Here is a 20,723-nt window from a genome sequence, read left to right on the forward strand (position 1 = left end):
TTTTTGGGCTTTCCCTATATCCCCAGCATTTAGTACAATACCTGGCGCATAGTAAACACATAATAAATGTTTGCGAACTTTTAACTGACTGACTGACTGTCAAGAAGTCACTTCTGCTGGCTGACCTGTCCTGCTGAAGCCTCCATCTTTTTATAGAAACCATTTCGACCCCAAATCCCTGCTAACGTCTCCCTACCAAATCTGTGCTCAGCCTCCCTCTCCCTTTGCTCTCTCTGTAGCTCATCATCCTGGCCAATGGGGGCCCCCAGGCTCTGGTGCAGATCATGCGTAACTATAGTTACGAGAAGCTGCTCTGGACCACAAGCCGAGTGCTCAAGGTGCTGTCTGTGTGCCCCAGCAACAAGCCTGCCATTGTGGAAGCTGGTGAGACACTCATTTCTAGAGATCTTTGGATGATAGAGGGGGAAGATGGGAATGATCGGGGAGTTGGGGCTCTTCATGTATCATGGGGTTATGTGCATCTCTCATAATGCTATTCCCTCTCCACATGTAGGTGGTATGCAGGCCCTGGGCAAACACTTGACAAGCAATAGCCCTCGCCTTGTGCAGAATTGTCTGTGGACCCTGCGCAACCTCTCAGATGTAGCCACTAAGCAGGTAAGGGCCCCTTTAGCCCCTCATAGCCTCCCTTTCCTCTCCTAAGGTGGCCTCCTTAACCCCATCCCCCTCAACATCCATTCCCAGCTTTCTGCCTAGGGATCTAATATCCCTTTCTTTATGTGGTATGATGGCAGCAGTCAGGAATGCCAGATATTCTGAAATCTCTCCTACCTGGGAGTCAGTGGCTGAAATTCCATCTTCAGAGCTTCATCTCTTTAATCCCTTTAATCCTCTGAAGGGATCATTTACATATTAATATGAAGGAAGGATCCAAGATTAGGTTTTGTTAAGAGAAATATGTGGAATGAAGACTCTGTAGGCACTGAGATTCACGGAGGGTGCTGGGAAATGAGGAAGGGAGGGAAGGACAGCTTACTTCAAAATTTTGCCTAGTGCAGGCATCTCCATCTCCCCCATAATGCCAATGTCTTACCTAGCCTTAAGGGCGGTACTTCTACCCTATCACACTATTCCGGTGATGGGGACGGAATTGGAATGGAAAGAAGTATGCCAGACACTGACCCCCTTCCACTGGTCTGTGTTGGAGTGAGGTGAAAGGGGAGGTGGAAGGTCCAAGCAAATCAGTTCAGCTCATGGCATGGCATAAGGTCAAGAATACTGGAAGGTTGGAAGGAAGAAGGATTTCAGAAACCTTGTTTAACCAGTCAATACACATTTACTATGGGCTAGACGCCATACTAAATACTGGAGCTGTACAGAAAAGGCAGAGAGTCCATATTCTCAAGGAACTTGTTTTCTCTTTCCCTTCTCCAGGAGGGCCTGGATAGCGTGTTGAAGATCCTAGTGAACCAATTGAGTGTGGATGATGTGAATGTGCTGACCTGTGCCACGGGCACCCTTTCCAACCTGACCTGCAACAATAGTAAGAACAAGACCCTCGTGACCCAGAACAGCGGCGTGGAGGCCCTGATCCATGCCATTCTGCGTGCGGGCGACAAAGACGACATTACTGAGCCTGCTGTCTGCGCACTGCGACATCTCACTAGCCGCCACCCAGAGGCCGAGATGGCGCAGAATTCCGTGCGCCTCAACTATGGAATTCCTGCCATTGTCAAGCTGCTCAACCAGCCCAACCAATGGCCTTTGGTTAAGGTATTGCCTACTAGAGGAGCTGAGGGATGTTTGGGGAAGACGAGGGCACTACACAAGGGGACCCAGCAGAGCAGCCCAAGGGGCAGTTTTTTTCTGGGTGCAATTTGGCCAAGAATAAAGCTAAAAATACCCCAGTTAGACTAGAGTAAGTGTGACTTCTCCATGGCCTTGGTTAAGAGAGAGGATGACAAAGAATTACCCCTTTCCTGAAGACCTCCATGCAGCAGGCATTTATTGAGCATCTACTAGATGTAAGGCACTGCTTTAAGCAATGTGGACATGTAAAATTGAAGACTTTCCATTCTCACATCACCAACTATCTATTGAACATTTCCAACTGGATATCCCACAAATATGTTCTAAATGGAACTCATCACCTTTCTCCCAACACATTCTCCTTTTCCTAACATCTGTTTCCAATATTCCATAATCCTCTGTTCCTAACTATTTCCATTGAGGATGTCACCATCCTTTTGGTGTCCAGTTTTCTAACCCCAAAGTCATCTTCCATTCTTTGTTCTCCCAGACCACTCTCATCCAATCAGTTTCCAAATTGTAAACCTCAAATTTCCTTAGACTTATAAATGTTGGAAATTTCACCATTGGAATATTTCATACTTGGAAAATTTCTTACTGATAGTCTATTGGAATGGGAACCCCATTGGCATGGGAGGTTCCTTCTCTTCCCTTCTTAAGATTACTTTAGGACAGAAACCCTTTGCTGAACAATGGAAAGGACTTTGACCTATGCTTAAGCATAGAACAGGAATTTCATAGCTGATTCCTTGGCGACCTTAAATTAATATATATCAGTCTTTTAAAGTGATTCCCTTGTTACAAAGTCTTGTTCATTCTGCCTCCATAATGTGTCATGCATCCTTCCCCTTCTGTCCACTCACAAGGTTCAGGCCCTTATCACTTTTATTTTATTTTTTAAACTCTTACCTTCTATCTTAGAATTAATACTAAATATCAGTTCCAAGACAGAAAAGCAGTAAAGGCTAGGCAATTGAGGCTAGATGACTTGACCAGGATCACATAGCCAAGAAGTATCTGAGACTAGATTTGAACCTGGTCCCTCCTGTGTTTAGGCCTGACTCTCCATCCATTGGGTCAGCTAGCTGCCCTTCCTTAGTACTTTTTGTCTGGTTTCTTGACTGGTCTTCCTGTCTCCAATCCCTCCCCTCTCTAGTCCATTGCTCACACAGTTGCTGAAGTCGGTCTGACCACATTACTCCTCTACTCTAGAAACTCTAGCAGCACCTTTTGCCTCTAGCATAAAAATGAGTATCTTCCCAATCTGACTCCAGCCTGCCTTCTAGGCTTTGCTCATCACTATTCTTCATGCATTCTGTGTTTCTCCTTACTGGCCAGTCAGATCCTTGAGGGCAGGGGCTGTTTCATTTTTGTTCTCATATCTCCTGTGCCTCGCACAGTACCTGGCATGGGGGAAGAGGACATTCAGAAAATATTAACTGAATTAAATAGCAGATATATAACCCCAGCACAATATAGTGAGGTGCACAAGAGAGGCCCAGAGTGCTACAAGGTGCACACCTTGGCACGGGAAGGGTGTCTTGAGTTGACATCGGGCAACAGATGCCAGAATGAGAAAGGACCCAGGGACCATGATGCTGGGGGTCAGGGCAGGGTAGGGGCTGATGTTTGCAGGACCTTTCAAAGAAGTTCAATTGGCAGCATAGCATAAGAGCAGAACACTGAGCCAGGAGTCAGGAAACCTGACTAACTTGTCTTCTGAGCTTTGCCACAAACTAGATTGGTGACCTGAGCTTCAACTCCCTCGTCTGTCAAAAGTAGGAATTATTTTAAACTTTCTTCTGTATCAGAATCCTGGTGAAGGCTCAATTAAGGAAGGCATATGAGAGTGTTTGGGAAAGTAAAAAATGCTGGGAAAGGCCGTGGTGATGGGCATTTATAGGGAGTTGTTTTACAGGTAGATGGTTCTTTAAATAAGAAGAACGAGAGAACTGCCTGGCATTTGGCACTTGCTCATAGGTGGAGCCTCATCAAATGTTGAGTAAAGGAGTGGAATAGCAAGTTAGGGAGACGAGGTTGTACCGCTGATAGGATGCTTCATTAGAGAAGAGATCCATTTCTGTGATGGTCCGGAGAAGGGAGAGACTAAAACATGAATGGAGGATGAGGGAAGATGGACAGCCTCATAGAGCAGCCCAGTTTTTAGCTCATGACAATATGAGGATCACCGAAGGAAAAAGCTTCCTGATGGTTGGGGTTTGGGCACTTCTGAGGAGAAAGAGAGGCATAATTCTGCCTATGAGACTTAGAGTAGAATTCTTTGGTGATAGTAGTGGTGACAGTGGTAGAGTTCCCAAGTTTGGCTTCTTCATAACAGTTGCTATTTAAGATAAACGTGAAAAGCAGGCTTGGAGTTGGGAGGACCTGGATTCAAATGTGGCCTTAGACACTTCCTGGTTGTGTGACCCTGGACAAGTCACCTAACCCCTATGGACTAGACTTTACTGCTTTTCCATCTTAGAACCAATATAGATTATTGGTTCTAAGTTGGAAAGTTAGAGGAGGGTTTTGTTTTTTGTTTTTTTAAAGAAAAACCTGAAAAAAAAGACCCTCTCACAAGTTAGGAACATACAGAACCTGGGGAAACCAAGGATAATCTATAGGGGTATTCTTGTATATGTTCTACTTCTCTGATCCAGAATTCTGAAATTCCTCTCTTTGGCCAGAGTTTCCTGACCTTCAATTATTTCTCCTGCCTCATCCCTCCTACACAGATCTTTTATCTCTTTTTCTCAGACTGTCACCCTGCTCCCTTCCCTCCTCCCATCACAGACTTGCTCCATTCAACTAGATACACTCAGCAACCCTGGTCCCTTGCCTCCTGGCTCTGTTGCTGGTCATTCCTGACCTTGTTATTGCCTCCATCATTTATCTGTCTTCTCTGTTCTAATTCATGCTACTAAATATTCACATAACAGTGCTAGCTATGTCCACTGTAGAATCCCCCAAAAAACCTTATTAAACTCTTGCTGTGTACCAGGCATTGTGCACCAAGATTACAAAGGCAAAAACCTGGTACCTATTTTTAGAGCCCACCTTCTAGAGGAGAGGTGTTTATCCTTGGCCAGGATAGCCTTTTCACTTATGTTGTTGATCCCAACCCTTCTGTTTCCTCCGGAAGATTGTCCCCTTGCTCATTCCTGATCTTTCTCTCATCTTCAGTCTCTCCTTATCCACAGATTCACTGCTGAACCATCTCCTTCTTCTGCATACTTTTCCTCCCTAGGTTTCTTTTTTTTTAAAACTCTTACCTTATGCCTTAGTATTGATACTAAATGGGGGCAGCTGGGTGGCTCAGTAGATTGAGAGTCAGGCCTAGAGACCGGAGGTCCTAGTTCAAATCTGGCCTCAGACACTTCCCAGCTGTGTGACCCTGGGCAAGTCACTTATACCCCATTGAGTACCCCTTACCACTCTTCTGCCTTGGAACCAATACACAGTACTGATTCCAAGACAGAAGGTAAGGGTTTTATTTAAAAAAAAAAAAGAAGAAGAATTGATATTAAATAATGGTTTCAAACAGAAGAATTCTAAGGGCAAGGCAATTGGGATCAAGTGACTTGCCCTAGGTCACACAACTAGGAAGTGTCTGTGGCCTTTGCCTCCCTAGATTTTTTTGAATACTGCTCTATTTTGGTTTTCCTCATGTCTTGTCTGACCAAGATTTTTTGGTACCTTTTTCAAGGTCTTCCTATGGGTAGATATACCCTAGCTCTTTGTCCTGAGCCCTCTTTCTTTCTCTTTCTACATGCTTGTTTTTAGTGATTTTCAACAACCCTCATCAATTAAATAAGCATTTGTTAAACAGTTATTATGTGTTAGATGTTGGGGGTACAAAGATAAAAATAAATCTGTTCTTACCATCAACTAGCTTACATGTAGAGACAACTAAGTGGTGTGATGTAAATAGCTCTGGGCCCAGAGTCAAGAAGTCCCCAGTTCAGCTCTACTCTCAAACATTTATTAGCTGTATAACCTTGAGCAATTCACTTAATCTTAGTTTCTTCAGCTGTTCAATGGGGATCATAATAATGCTTATTTCCCAGGATTATTGTATCAAATGAGATCATATTTATAAAGTTCTTTGTAAACTTTAAAGAGATATAAATGCTGATTATTATTATTATTATTATTATTATTACCAGGACAGCTAGTTAGCACAGTGCTTAGAATGTCAGACTTGGAGTTCAGAAGACTCATCTTCATGAGTTCAAATCCTATCTGGCACTTACTATTTGTGTGAACCTGAGCAAGTTAATTCTGTTTAATAGTCTCAGTTTCCCCACCTCTCTCTTATACATTCTTGATTTTCATTTTGTGTATACTTTGTATTTATGGCTCTATGTACCTGTTGCCCACCAATAGAATATGAGTTCCTTAAGGGCAAGGAATATTTCATTCTTGTCTCGGTATCCCCAGCGTCTGGCATGTACTAAGTGTATGTAGATACATTCTTGTTGATTGGATTGAATTACGAGAATACCTGGGTTTTCTCCACTCTTGAAAAACCATCAGTTGATACTTCTATCCCTTCCAACCCTCATCCTGTATATTTTCTCCCTTTCACAGTCAGACTCTACTGCTTATCTCTGTTGCTTTACCTCTGATACACTTCTCTATCCTTTCCAGTTGGCCTTTCAATCCCCCAAGACTTGATTGAAACCACTTTCTCCAAAATTACCAGTGATCTCTTTACTGCTAAATACTCTGGAATCTTCTCTGTCCATATATGACTTGATCTCTCTGTGGTTTTTGACACTATCAACTCTTCCCTCCTAACCTGCCCCTGTTCCAAGACATGTTCTTCTTCATTGGCTTCTGTAAAGCTCCTGTTTTGGTTGCCCTTCTCCTGTTCTAACTAGTCCTTTTCTGTTTCCTTTGCCACATCAATCATTCTCTTATTCCTGTCCACAGAATGTGGAAATCCTCCAAGGCTCTGTTCTGGGCCCTGTTCTTCACTTTCTGCACTCCTCCCCTTGTTGATCTCATCTCCTCCCATTGGTTTAATTATCAGATGACTCATACATACATACGCACATGAATTTGTATGTGTGTAGCCATAATTTCTCCTGAACTCTAATTCTGCTTTTCTTTTTCCTGCTGGACATTTCTGCTCAGATGACCCATAGATATAGGGATCTTCGATTCAACATGTCCAAAACAAAACTCCATTATATTTTCCCCAAATCTTCCTGTGCCCCATATTTTTGTTGAAGTTACTATCCTTCTTTTAGTCATTCAGATTTACAACTTGAGATTATCCTTGACTCTGTCTCTTCTTTATCTTCCTCATCCTGTCCCCCCACCCTCACATCAGTCAGTTGCCAAGTCCTATTGATCCTGCCCTGACAACATCTCTTGTGGTTGGTCATTTGTCCTCATCTCTATTCATACAATCTGTAACCCTAGTTCAGGCCCTTATCAGGTCTCCTCTGGACTAATACAGTAGCCTTCTAATTGGTCTCCCTGCCTTCATTCTCTCCTCTTTCACACATCTGCTAAAGTAATGTTCCTAAAGTACAGCTCTGACCCCCTACCCCTCGCTCAAAAATCTTAGAATCAAATGCAAACTGTTCAGCCTAGCATTTAGGGCCCAGATTCCCACCTACCTCTCCAGGGCGATTCTTATCACTCCTCCTCTCATATTCTCTGTTCTTTTCAAATTAGCTGGTTCACCATTCTTGATACCCAATGTTCATCTCTGCACATTTGGTCCTTCTTGTTCAGAACATACTTCCTTCTCTTAGAATTGTTAACATCTTTTAAAGCACAGCTGGGGTGCCACCTCCTACGCAAGGCCTCCTTATATCTCCCTTCTCCCCTAGCCCCACAGTTTTTGCTATTCTCTCTTTCTTCAATTTACTTTATATGTGTTTATCTTAATTTAGGGCAAGGACTGTTTTATATTTGTTTGATTTCTTTAATTCCTAGCACCATACAAGGGCATGTAATCTATATTTCAATTTTGTTGAAATGAATTGACTCTTTGTGGCTGACAGGCAGAAGAGGGGAGAAAGAAATCTAGAGCAGAGGGTATCTGATTTGATGCAAGTCTTTTATCATGTTCTTGTGTTGAAGTTAAGAGCTTTGATGCTCTGGTGCTGGGAAGCTGCCCAACTCTCTAGGTGTTCAGGAAGGGCTCATATTCATGGTCCTTCCCCTTTCCCTCTTTTTTATCAGGCAACTATTGGATTAATCAGGAACCTGGCCTTGTGTCCTGCCAACCATGCTCCCCTCCAGGAGGCATCGGTCATTCCCCGTCTTGTCCAATTGTTGGTAAAGGCCCATCAGGATGCCCAGCGCCATGTGGCTGCAGGCACACAGCAGCCCTACACGGTATGTGGACTTGGATGATGCCCACCACGCTTCCTTCCTGTAGCTCTGCTACTTGGAGGGGAGAGGCCTGTAAACACCTAGGATTTGGTGCCACCCCACTGTTAGGGAGGCGTGCCGGCTCTATGGTCCAAGGGAATACACATATGGTGCCTGCTCTCCACTGAGGATTGCTGTGTCGTCTCTCCTTCCTAATGCCAGTTCATATTTTCAGGATGGTGTAAAGATGGAGGAAATTGTGGAAGGCTGTACTGGTGCCCTGCACATTCTGGCCCGGGATCCCATGAACCGTATGGAGATTTTCCGGTTGAACACCATCCCTCTGTTTGTCCAGGTGAGCTCAGGGCGGGCAGCAGGAAGCACACATACAAGCTTTCTTTTTCTACTCTACCCATCTGAGGGGAAAGTCTTACATTGAGCTGATGGGAAATCCAGAGAAAGGGAGAAGTCCAGGTTCTTTCCTTTCTGACCTCAAAAGCCCCCTGTCAAGGCACCTTTCTTAACTACCTCCCCATCTGGAGAGCTGAAGCTTCTCCGTCCTCAGCCAGAGATGTCTGTGCTGGGGATTCGCACTCCTTCAGAAAGGTTCCCTCCATCACTCCCAGTGTGGCATAAGCGGTAAAAATAGAGAGCCGATACTACTGGGGCGGGGGAGGTAGACGCGCCCGTTGGAAAGCAGGAAGGCAAGGGGCAGGAGCAGAGTGGAGCCAGCCTCCCTCTGCCTATCTCACCTTGCCCCTGCGTTCCCCAGCTCCTGTACTCATCAGTGGAGAATATTCAACGAGTGGCGGCTGGAGTGCTGTGTGAGCTGGCCCAGGACAAAGAAGCAGCTGACTGCATCGATGCTGAGGGGGCCTCAGCTCCCCTGATGGAGCTCTTGCATTGCCGCAATGAGGGCACTGGTGAGAGAGGGGCTGAGTGAGGTGGGAGGAGGCCTGAAAACCTGTCTATCTCCCATGGCCAAGAGGGCAAGGAGACGTTCTGGCCCAACTTGACCCTTTCTCTGCTAACTCCACATTCCCACCTCTCTACCACCAGCAACCTACGCGGCTGCTGTTTTATTCCGTATCTCTGAGGACAAGAACCCAGAATATCGCAAACGTGTTTCTGTGGAGCTCACAAATTCTCTCTTCAAACATGATCCGGCTGCCTGGGAGGCTGTGAGTATCAAGGGCTACATGTAGCTCAGCCTCTTCTTCCCTCCTTTCTCAAGTCTCACTGTGTAATTGGAAACCTTGTGTCTTTGAACTATGTTTCCCAGGAGCCCACTGACTTCCTGTAGACAGGGGGATATATTGGGTGGGGTTCCTGGTCTCAGTCTCTTTTTTTGCTTCCTGTCATGACTGTGGTGGAATGGGGTTTTTGAACAGATAGATTAGCCCTGGGCATGTGGTTTTTATCTTATTACCTTTTTATTCCTTTATTTTTAGTGATTATTAATAAATCTCTTAAAATATAATATTTTAAATTATTTTATATTAATTTTAGTTTTTACATCACCCAGCCACTTTCATTCCATTCGTTCTCTCCCTCCCTTGGCTTTTTAGTGGTGCCATCAGAGTATACTTAGAGTTACTGTTTAACCCTAAGGTGTGAATTGGTAGTGGCAAGAGGTTTAATGAGCTTGTCATTGCCACAGTTACCCACCTTCTGCCATTGGGCTGTTTTCTCATTCCCACTCCCACCCCGTCCCTCATGTTTCCTTTCTTCTCTTTCTCTAGGCCCAGAGCATGATCCCTATTAGTGAACCTTACCAAGAGGGTGAGTATATGGCAGACAGCAAATAAGAGAATGTTTCCATGTGTGTGTGTCTTATCTCCAGAGCTAGCTGATAATTAACTATAAAAATCCCCAGCCAGTGAAGTCACGGTTCTCTGGGGCCTCTGATATCTCAAGTAGCAACCCTGGGGCACTGAAGTGGATGGGGAGCAAGGGCTGGAGGAGAAGGGCAGAAGCTGCCTGGGCCCTTTTTGGGTAACCTTGGAGACTCCTTAACTGAACCCTTCTTTCCTCAGATCTGGACGCCACATACCGTTCCATGTACCCCACTGATGGACCCCTAGACCCTATGGATATGCACATGGACATGGAAGGGGAGTACCCCATCGACACCTACAGTGATGGTCTCCGACCCACTTACCCTACTGCTGATCACATGCTGGCTTAGCCCAGCCCCTCACTCATGGTATGGCCCCTCACCCCCCAAGTCTTTTCATTCTGTCTCTGCATGCTGTTCCAGCCTAGCCCAGTGCCTTTGACTGTCTTCTGAGGTTCCCTTCCTCTTCTCCCCAGAGATTATTCCTTTTTCTTATTGCTATAGTAGCTTGGATTTGGTAGAAAAGAATCTCTTCTATGTAGAAATCTCAAAAGAAAATAATGTTCTGGGGTCCCCTTATTCCTATGATTTAAAAAAAAAACACTTTAAAAGAATACATTGAGATGTAAAACCCAGTGGAATTGTGGGTCAGCTACAGGGAGGGGAGGGGAGGGGAGGGAAAGAACATGAATCATGTAACCATGGAAAAATATTCTAAATTAATTAATCAAATAAAAATTTTCAACTAAAAAAAAAAGAATGCATTGAGGAGTATCTAGGTGGTTCAGGAGATAGTGAGCCAGGATCTGGATTCAAACCTGGCCTCAGATACTTCTTGCTGTGTGACCCTGGGCAAGTCACTTAACCCACATTCCCTTTGCCTTACTGCTTTAGAACCAATACTTAGTATTGATCCTAAAATGGAAGGTGAAAGTTTGTGCTATGATATGCCATATTACCACAGTCACTCTGGGAGCTACCAAGAGCTTTCTAGTTCCCAGTGTTGGAATGTTCCTCCTGAGATCTAATCTCATTGATCTTGACTTCCTGGAGCTGGTACAAAGAGAACCTGCCCAGGACTTTGGAAGAGGGTTGCGGGAAGGTGATACAGAGGAAAAGAAGTAGTCTGTTCAGTGACCGTTTCATGTTTTCTTTTTCCCCAGGTATCATTCTTGATCCCAGGTAAAGGGACTGAGACAGAAAGTGCCTGAGCGGAGGACCAAGCTGGGTGGCTGGGACTTCACTCGCCCACACCCATAAGAGGTTCTCCTCTTTGGGGTTTTTATTAATTTTGAGTTCTCTTTCCATGTATGTGTGTGTGTGTGTGTGTGTGTGTGTGTGAGAGTGAGTGTGTGTGTGTGTATGCTGTGGGGTTTAGGGCCTGACACTTCCCTCCCCCCAACCCTGTGCCACGGGGCCTCATCTCCCTCCCCTGGCTCCTGAAGCTTTAATATATATATATATATATGCCACATGTCCATTACTCCACCTCAATGACCTGCCCCTGGTTCGCTCACTCAGGCACCTTTTCTCTTTTCTAAACTCAGTGCAGGTAGTCTGGAGCCTGGGGAAGCTTTGGTTTGTGCTGATTTCTGAACTTGCTTTTCTAGTCCCCTCCTGATCCCCCAGCCCAGAGTTTCTGCCTCAAACTTCAGAAAAACTCAGTTTCTCTAGTCCAAAGAACTGGGAAAACTAAAGGGGAAAACCACATGAAATGGACCCAGAGAGGGAACACGAGTCCTCTCACTCTGGCTTCTCTTTCCAGAATGCTGAATTGGCTTTTTACCTAATGAGGAGAATTCAGTGCACATCCCCTTCTCTCCCCTTCTAACCCCACCATGAAACCACTCTGACCCTGGAGAAGCAACTCATACCCTTGACTGACCCTCTCTGGTGTGTGGCGTGGGTTTCTTCCCTCTTACTGTTTCATTCTTCCCATTGTCCTTCCTGGGAGTGTAGGGGAAGCCGAGGGGGGCAAGAACTGAGAGCTTTATTATAATCTCTGCAAATTTTTGGTTATTGGTTTTTTTTGTATAGACCAAAGCAAAGAATAAAAATAACAAACATTATAAGGGTCGGTCTGCAATTGCTTTGGAGAGCTGGGGTGGGGAAGGAACAAGGGAGGATCAGGGTTCCATAACTACCTTATTTTCCTCCAAAAAACCAGCTTATGTGGGATATAGGATGGGAGGAGATCACAGATGAAAAGAAAAACAATTCTAGGATGTTTATTTTATCCTTCAATTAATGAATTCCTGGTATAGAATACTTGGGGCTCTGGGAAGATGTTCCAGAGGATGGAGGAAAAAGTGTTTGTCCTCTGAAGGTTCTTTCCCTTGGGAAAGTGAGTTTGATTAACTGTTGCCTTTAGTTTAATGGAAGAGACAGGACATACACAATGATGCGAAAATATGGAGAAGGGATAATTAGTAGATATTTAATTTATTTATGGGGACTATTTGTTTTATTTATTTATTAAGAACCTATTGTGTTTAGATCAGACACAATTCCTGCATATTCTAGTAATTTGGGGAATATTTTCCCCATTGAAACTGGTCTGAAGCCCTTGGTAACTGGTCTTTGCAGACTGTGGCTAACCCCACGACCACCCTCCCATCTTGCTGCCAGATTGCCTCTTCAAACTTAGCCAGGCTGGTTCTCAGATGAGAAGACAGTCATTACTGTACCTGGGGCTCCTACCAGAGCTTATGCCCATTCCATTGACAGAGCCTTTAAGAATTCAGAATCTCCAAAATACTATAATGGGGATTGGAGTAGGGCTTCAGTGTGGGCTAATAACAACACACTATTTCATAAGAGCATTAGTCCTATTTTTTTTTTTTTAAGAAAGAGGTCTCTCTCTGAGGGGTTTTCTTCTCAGCACCCTGAGGGAGAAGGACCTGACCTGAAGGCCTCTTCTCCTCAGAACTGGAGGACTGTCTGTGTTTCCATCATTGACAGTTTGAATTTCTGATACTTGGTTAAGGAGGTTGAAGAAGAATTTATTAATTAGCATAGTTTAGTTAGAGAATATTATTTTTAGATTAGTGAGAGTAAGTTTAAGGAGGTCTGCTCTGTCAGACAAGAAGAAACTGAAAAGAAAGCAGTTAGATTTGGGGAGGTCTTATTTATATATATTTTTAGTATAGGATTAGGAGTTTAGACATAATATAAGAATTCTAAGATATACTTTCCTATTTTCCTGCCTCCTACTCCTATTCAAAATTATCCTCTGTAATAAATAGAGCCTCTGGTTTACCAGAAAGATCTCCGACACATTTATCAACTTCTTATCGATATCTAATAACCCCAGACAACTTTATCAATCTCCTATATAATATTATTGGCCCATTACAGCACAGCTATAAATAGTTATTAGCCAAAACAGCTATTTATTAGCTATAACAGTACATTGGAAGTGGAAGAAATAAAGAGGAAAACTTAAGTTAGGGGAAGGTATTATAGTGGTGTGGGTTGGTGGCAAGGGCCTGTATTATGGTGCCAGCAGTGCAATTAAAGCAGAGAGTTTGGTCTTGAGAATTAGAGATGGAGCCAACAGGATTTGGTAATTGCTTGTGAGAGAAAGGAAAGAGTCAAAACTTTTCAAGGTGTGAATATGGGGATATTACAGAGAGAAATAGTGAGATCAGAAGCAATACGTTTAAGGGAGAAAGATGAGGACATGATAAGTTTGAGATGGCTTTAGGACATCCACTTAAAGCTGCCCTTCAAGCATTTGGACATGAAGACTTGGAATTCCAAAGATAAATCAGGACCACAGATGTAGGAGACCATATAGAGGTGTTAATTGAAGCCATGAAAGCAAATGAAATATGTGAAAAACCTCATTTTGGGGGGGGAAATATTAGTTTTTTGAAAATTCAGGAATTTTGGGAATGTTTTTCTATCATTTCTGACTGTTGATGACCCTATTTGGTTTTTCTTAAATTTATTTTTTTAAATTTTATTTTAAAAATATTTTTCCATATTTACATTATTCATTTTCTTTCCCTCTCCTCTCCCCCCCTCCCAGAGCCAATAAGCATTCTATGGAAATTTTAGTCATCTTTCCACTATTGTGTAAATAAATGCTAGACCAGCGTATTTGGGGTTTTCTTGACAAAGATACTGGAATGATTTGCCATTTCCTTCTCCAGTTCATTTTACAGATGAAGAAACTGAGGCAAACAGAATTAAATGACTTGCCTAGGCACATAAAATCTGAGGTCAGATTTGAACTCAGCTCTTTCTGACTTCCAGACCCAGACTGAAGCCATGGTACTACCAGCTGCCTATGGGAATGTTTGTATGTAGATGGGGAAAAGTCACTGAATAATGTTAGAGACTGAAGAGAGATGAAAGGGAAGGTATGATTGTTGCCTTAGTTACCTTAGGAGAAGGTAGGAGTGAATGGGATCTATATGGTCTTTTTTTTAACGCTTACTTTCTGCCTTAGAATCAATACTGTGTATTGGTTCCAAGGCAGAAGAGTGGTAAGGGCTAGGCAATGGGGGTTAAGTGACTTGTCCAGGGTCACCCAGCTGGGAAGTGTCTGAGGCCAGATTTGAACCTAGGACTTCCTATCTCTAGGCCTGGCTCTCAATCCACTGGGCTACCCAACTCCCTCTGGGAACTATTTCTTAAGTGAAGTATAGGGATACCTTTTCTCTAGCCAGATGGAAGGCAAGAACAGATGATGATGCTAAGGAGTTTTAAAGTTGAATGGTCTCTATTTTCTCAATGAAGTAGGTTAGATTATCTTGTTCTAAGAGTGATAGCCAAAATGTAATTGGGGCTAATAGAAAGTTTGGAATAATCTTTAGGAGGAATGAAATAGAAAGTAAATAAACATAGACAGCAGGATTGTTGAATAACTTCTGGAAGAGCTGGGCTGAAATTTGTACTGGATCTGTAATGAGTGAATTGTTGATTCTGCAAACTGCTCTGAGCCCCAAAAGTGAAAGAATTTGGTGTAAGGATGGCCCTGGGCTGAGGATTCATTGTTGGGAATTGTATAATGTCAATGGGAGGGGACATTTTTGGGTAATAGCTAGTAAAATGTTATGGTGCTGCATCATCTATAAAATGAAGGCAATGGAATAGATGATCTTTAAAGTCTTTTCTAGTTCTAAATTCTGTTTGTAGTCCAGGAAGGCTGCGTGTACCAATAAAGGAAGTGAGGAAAAATAACGATGGCTCAAGGGGCTGGTGATGGAGGCAATGAGATTTTAATATAACGTAGAATTGGAGAGATAAACAATTGTGGATGAAAAGGGGAATTTTGAAATTTTAAATCTTGGCTGTGGTACTTAATGAAGACCTAGTTTCTATTCTCAAGAAACTTCCAATCTGGTAGACAGGACAATAGGAGGACACAAATACTTAGTGTCTTAAAGGTTGAGTCCCATAAGAAAAGTACAACATGATTTGGGAGTCCTGTCTGGGGGAATCAGGAAAACTACATCGAGAGGAATTTTAACTTGGCCTTGAAGAATAAAGAGTATTCCAACAGGCAAAGAAGATGGGAAGGGCATTCAAGGTGGGTGAAACCTGAGCAAAGATACGGATTTAGGAAAGTACAATGTGTGCTGGGTAAACTGTAAATAATTCTGGTTAGGAAGACCACAGTGTATAGATTGGAAATATGGCCAGAATGGTAGATTGTGATTAGGTCAAGGACAGCCTTGAATATCAAAGCTGATGAAAGGAGAAAAAAAGTAGGTAAGTGACAAAGCATGGAGGGTAAAAGAGAAGGAGCAAAAGGTTTTGTGCCTGAGTAACTTTGAGAATTGAATTTGGTAACTAGGAGGTCATTGGTGACCTTTGAAAGAGTAATTTCAATAGAGAATGTGTTTATTGTTCAATGAATGAGTCATGGGAAAGAAAGTCAGATAATCAGGAAATCAGATTGTAAGTGGGTGATGAATCAGAGCCATTGAGTATAAAAGCCCTCTTTTAAGAAGGTGAAAGAAAGGAGAGACAAGGTAGTATTGGCAGGATAGGGGAGGTTTTTGTTTTCTGGAGTAATGGATAGAAAGTGTCTCAAAATCAGGAACACCCAGGTTCAAGATCTGCCTCGGACACATACAGGGTACATCAATGTGCCAACCTACATTGGCTGAGGAAATTTGCTCATGACCTGGATGCAAGTTCTATACCAAAGAAATCACAAGTTTAGTCTACATGTCTGTCCCTAACATAGGGGACACTTAGGCAGAGGGGAAGGGGCCAGTAGGAAGGGAGGGATAAAAGGCTCAGTGAAGACAAGGAATCATTGATGGGACTAGATCCTGAAGGTCTCAGGAAAGGCTAGAATCCACTGTGCAGACAGAAGGGTTTTCTTTGAAGAAAAGGAAGGGCAGCTCTTCCTCTTAGATGGGAGGGAAGGAGAAAATAAATGAAGAGACTGAGAAATTTGAGGGCCAAAAAGAAATCAAGAAATTTGTTTTTTAAAAGATTACTTGCCAAGAGGGTCAAACTAGCTTGACAGCATGGATTTGTGGTAGACAAAATAAGCATAGATTCTCTGCTTTAGCAATGTTTGATATCCAAAGAGTAGGAGTGGAGAGGAAGATTGTGGGGAATTACTCAGGCTTGGAGATTCACAAAGTTAAAATATGGAAGGAGAAGATGGGAAGGAATTGTCGCTCAAGTATGAGGGAATGGTTGATTGCATGGGGCAGTTTGGGCACAGAGCCAACTGAAGCTGGAAGGAATATGGAGATCACAATGAAGGTGAAGAACAGATTCAGTAAGAGTGAGAATGAGGTGAGTGAGGTGGTAGTTACAAAGGTTTTCAGTCAGAATGGGATTTCAGAAAGTAAAGCTGTTCTTAAGTAATGCCGAGGTCTAGTATGTAGCTATGCTTCAGAGTGGTTGAAAGTTGAGAAAGGGGGCAGTTAGGTGGCTCAGTGATTTGAGAGCCAGGGCTAGAGACAGGTGGACCTGGGTTCAAAGCTGGTGTTAGACACTTCCTAGCTGTGTGACCCTGAACAAGTTGCTTAACTTCAGTGCTTAGCCCTTACTGCTCTTTTGCCTTAGAATTGATACAAAGACAGAAGGTAAAGATTAAAAAAGAAAAAAATTAAAATAGACTATGGTAGGGAGAGATGAGGCCCTAAACTAAAGTGGTTTCTTTCTTTTTTTAACCTTTATTTTCTATTTGAGTAACAACTCTAAGACAGTTGAGCAAAGGCGAGGCAATTGGGGTTGAGTGACTTGCCCTGGATTACAACCAAGTGTAGCTGAGGTCAAATTTGAACCCAGGTCCTTCCAACTGCAGGACTGGCATTCTATCCACTAGGCCACCTAGTTGCCCCAAGGTGGTTTTGATGAGAATGGAAAGGGATAAGAGAAGGAGAATCATTCACCAGAAGATTAGAATTTGAAGAAATCTTAGTGATAATTTAGTCCTACATTATTTTAAAGATAAACAAATTGAAATAATTTGTCCAAGTTCATGCAAGTGATGGCAAAGCTGGGAATCAACATTAATACTCTTTTCATTACAACACAACTACTCAATGAGACTTGTCAGTGTGGATTGAATGTGGGGTGGTGGTGGTAAGGAAAAGGAAACAGTCAGCAATGATTCTGGGATCATACCGTTGGGTGACAAGGACTATGAAAGAGAAGGTGCAGGTTTTTTTGGGGGAAGGGCTAATTTAATTTTAAACATGTTAAACCTAAGAATAATTGGATCTTGCAAGTGGAGACCAATAGACAGTTGGAAATGTCTGAAAGAGTAAAAGTTAGAGGACTTCTGCCAAGAAATTGGGAATGAAGATATAAGGCAGTGATGGTGAACCTTTTAGAAATGGAGTGCCATGCTGGCCCTCCACCAGAGACCATGTGCTACTTACTCTACACAGGAGAGGAAGAAAGCACTCCCATTGAGCTGTTGGGCAGAGGGGCTAGTGATGTGAAAAATTGTCATCAGGTGGTGGAGAGAGGAAGGGAACAGCTCTGCCTTTCTGGTAAGGAACTGGGGGGGGGGCAGCTGCGTGCCCACAGAGAGCACTCTTTGTGCCATCTTTGGCAGCCTTGCCAAAGGTTCACCATCACTGATATAAAGTTTGAGAATTATCTGCACAGAAATGATAACTGAAGCCATTCAGGTGTATAAGATCATTAAGGGGGAATGAATAAAAAGAGAGGAGGAGAGATTTCTGGTTAAGCTGAAGTTTTGGTTCCAGCAAATACTTGAAAAGGGTCATAGAAAAACCAATGGTAAGGAAATATGAGTGAAAAAAAAGGAAAAGAAATGCACAAAAAGATGGGCCAGGGTCCTTGGGGAAGCCAATAGATGTAGGTGTTTAGAGATGCCAGCCTGAGTACAGGTAAACACTAAAAGCCAAAGTGGCTAAGATGAGCTTGGAAAGCCAGTGAGAGCAAATGTAGCAAAGGGAGGGGAATTCTTGCCAATGAACCTGAAGGCAAATGAGCAGGGGTGTTATGAACCAGTGCCAAGAACAATAATAAACTGGCACCTGAAGCCAGATTCTGATCCTGACCTGTCAGAACACAGGTGGGAGTTGGAACCCGACCACCCAGGAAGGAAGGCACAGCAGACCTCAGCCAACTCAGTCTGTAGGTGTGAGCTCCAGAACACCGACCTCTGTATGCCAACCTGCCTTACTTTTACTTTGTGATTCATAAAATAAGGAAATGTAAACTTTATGATGGAAAACAACATATGATATAATTTTCTGGGATCAAGACACCACCATCATCCTCTTCATAACTAACATTTATCCCTTTGAGGTTTGCAAAATACTTTATTACACATCTCACTTGGGCCTCACAATTTTGGGAGGTAGGTACAGTTATCCCCATTTTAAAGATGACAAGACTGAAGCAGAGGATGGTAAAGTGACTTACACAGAATCACACAGCCAGTAGGGTCTAAGAGAGATTTGAACTCAGGTCATTTTAACTCCAGGTCCAATGTTCTTTCTATCCATTGCACCATCTAAGCTTCTGGGAAATGTATGAGTGGAGAAGAAGGGCCAGCCATGTAGTAAGAATGGTATCCTTAGTGCTTCACTGGTTCCCTTATAATGTTAAAAAACTTAGAGGAAGGCCTTCAGCCTATTGGATAGATGTCTTCTTGGCAGATTTGTGGGAGAATACACATAAGTCAGGGCAGGTAAGCGACAGTAGATAGAGCACTGGGCTTAGAATCAGAAGACTTTATCTTCCCAAATTCAAATCTGGCCTCAGACACTAGCTGTGTGACCCTGAGCAAGTCACTTAACCCCTTTTTGCCTCAGTTTCCCCATCTATCAAATGAGCTGAAGAAATAAATGGTAAACCATCTTAGTAACTCTGCCTAGAAAACCCAAAATGGGGTCATGAAGAGTTGGACATACCTGAACAAAATATACACGAGTCAAACAAGATAAGAAGACATGGATGGGTTGTAATCTGCACTGTTGAAAGGAGCTACTTCATCAGTGTGGTCATACTCATTGAAATCCTTCATTCTCAAAGCTTGGGTTCTGCTCCTTCCATATGACATTTTTAGCTATCTCTCCAAGCTTTGCACCATCTGAAAAAGTGCTAAGCATGGTCATTTCTGAGTCTACCCAAGTCATTGAGAAACGTGTTGAATGGCATCCGTCCATCCGTCCATCCATCCAAGGACAAAGCCCCGAGACACTTCCCTAGAGACATCCCTGACAGTTGACACAATACATTAATCAATACTCTGGCTCTTGTCGTTTAACCAATTCTAAGCTACCTGGTTGTGCATAGCACTTCTTCCACATTTCTTCATCTTATCCACAGTGCTATTAGGAGAGGCTTTGTCAAATGCCCTGCTGAATGATGATCTCAAAGATTCCTTTTGTAATGAATGGAATTCTCTGGAGGTTGCATATATTAAGTTCAAGTTAATTTATTAATTGGCCTCTCAAGAAAATCTAGCCAGCTAGTGGACTCCCTCTGACCCCAACAGATGCCACCAAACTCAGAGGGGTAGAAGATGGAGTGGGGGGTGGGGGCAGAGAGAGAGCAATCTCCACCAAGCAACTAGGCTGGGCAAGAGAGATTAGTCACTTCCTGTCATGGAAGCCAATATATATCCCTTCTGATGTCATCATCCAGTCCCTCCCCAGGATGTCTCTGCTTGGAAAACAGGCACACAAGAAGTGGCCTCAGAGACCTCAATCCCTCCCTCATCACAGGATGAGGAGATCCTTGGGAGGGTCACATCCTTTCCTCCTCCTCACTATGGCTGGACCACCATGGCAGCTAGAGCTGACTGACTTCTTTACCTAAGTGAGTTTTTATTTATGGATAAGTAAGGAGCAGGTCTCTACCCCAGCTGGAACAAAAGTTACCCTGTTATCCTTAACAAAGACAAAAAAATTTAGACAAAAGATGGGAGGACTAGATCCAGTTTCATAGCCTGGGGGAGAGACTAAACTTTAAAATCCAAAGGTTTGGGAGCCAGTAGGTGGCTTCTGGATGGAGATCCTGAGTTCAAAGTTGGCCTTATATAATTCCTATCTGTGTGACCTTAGGCAAGTCACTTAACTCCCATTGTCTTAAAAAATAAAATAAAAAGATTTTGAGGGGCTAGAGGGTGAGCTATTTCTAAAAAAAAAAAACACTCCCATTCAATATCAATTTTCCATAGTTTTAGTTCTAAATGAATTATCCCTATGATCCCAAGGACAGGACCCTCCCTCCACCCTGAATACTACAAGAGTTAGATATTCAGAAAGTGGGCTGGATACTCTCAGGTACTGAAGTTAGCTTGACTGTCAATTGCTAGAGA

At 43.1% G+C, this 20,723-nt stretch overlaps 1 protein-coding gene across 5 annotated transcripts in view; it reads left to right on the plus strand.

Annotated features, from left to right (window-relative positions):
• JUP (junction plakoglobin) overlaps positions 1-12,009 on the plus strand; it is a 33,733-nt gene extending 21,724 nt beyond the window's left edge. For all 5 annotated transcript variants that reach the window (XM_007482206.2, XM_007482207.2, XM_001367321.5 and 2 more), the window contains exons 6-15: positions 240-384; positions 515-618; positions 1,396-1,734; positions 7,972-8,127; positions 8,339-8,458; positions 8,876-9,026; positions 9,163-9,284; positions 9,846-9,885; positions 10,140-10,309; positions 11,104-12,009. In XM_007482206.2, the coding sequence (XP_007482268.1) occupies positions 240-384; positions 515-618; positions 1,396-1,734; positions 7,972-8,127; positions 8,339-8,458; positions 8,876-9,026; positions 9,163-9,284; positions 9,846-9,885; positions 10,140-10,291 (1,329 nt within the window). In that variant the 3' untranslated portion in view covers positions 10,292-10,309; positions 11,104-12,009. The remainder of the gene's footprint in view (positions 1-239; positions 385-514; positions 619-1,395; positions 1,735-7,971; positions 8,128-8,338; positions 8,459-8,875; positions 9,027-9,162; positions 9,285-9,845; positions 9,886-10,139; positions 10,310-11,103) is intronic.
• The last annotated feature ends 8,714 nt before the right edge of the window (positions 12,010-20,723 follow it).

This window comes from Monodelphis domestica, chromosome 2 (genome assembly GCF_027887165.1).
Source record: "Monodelphis domestica isolate mMonDom1 chromosome 2, mMonDom1.pri, whole genome shotgun sequence".
NCBI lineage: Eukaryota > Metazoa > Chordata > Mammalia > Didelphimorphia > Didelphidae > Monodelphis > Monodelphis domestica.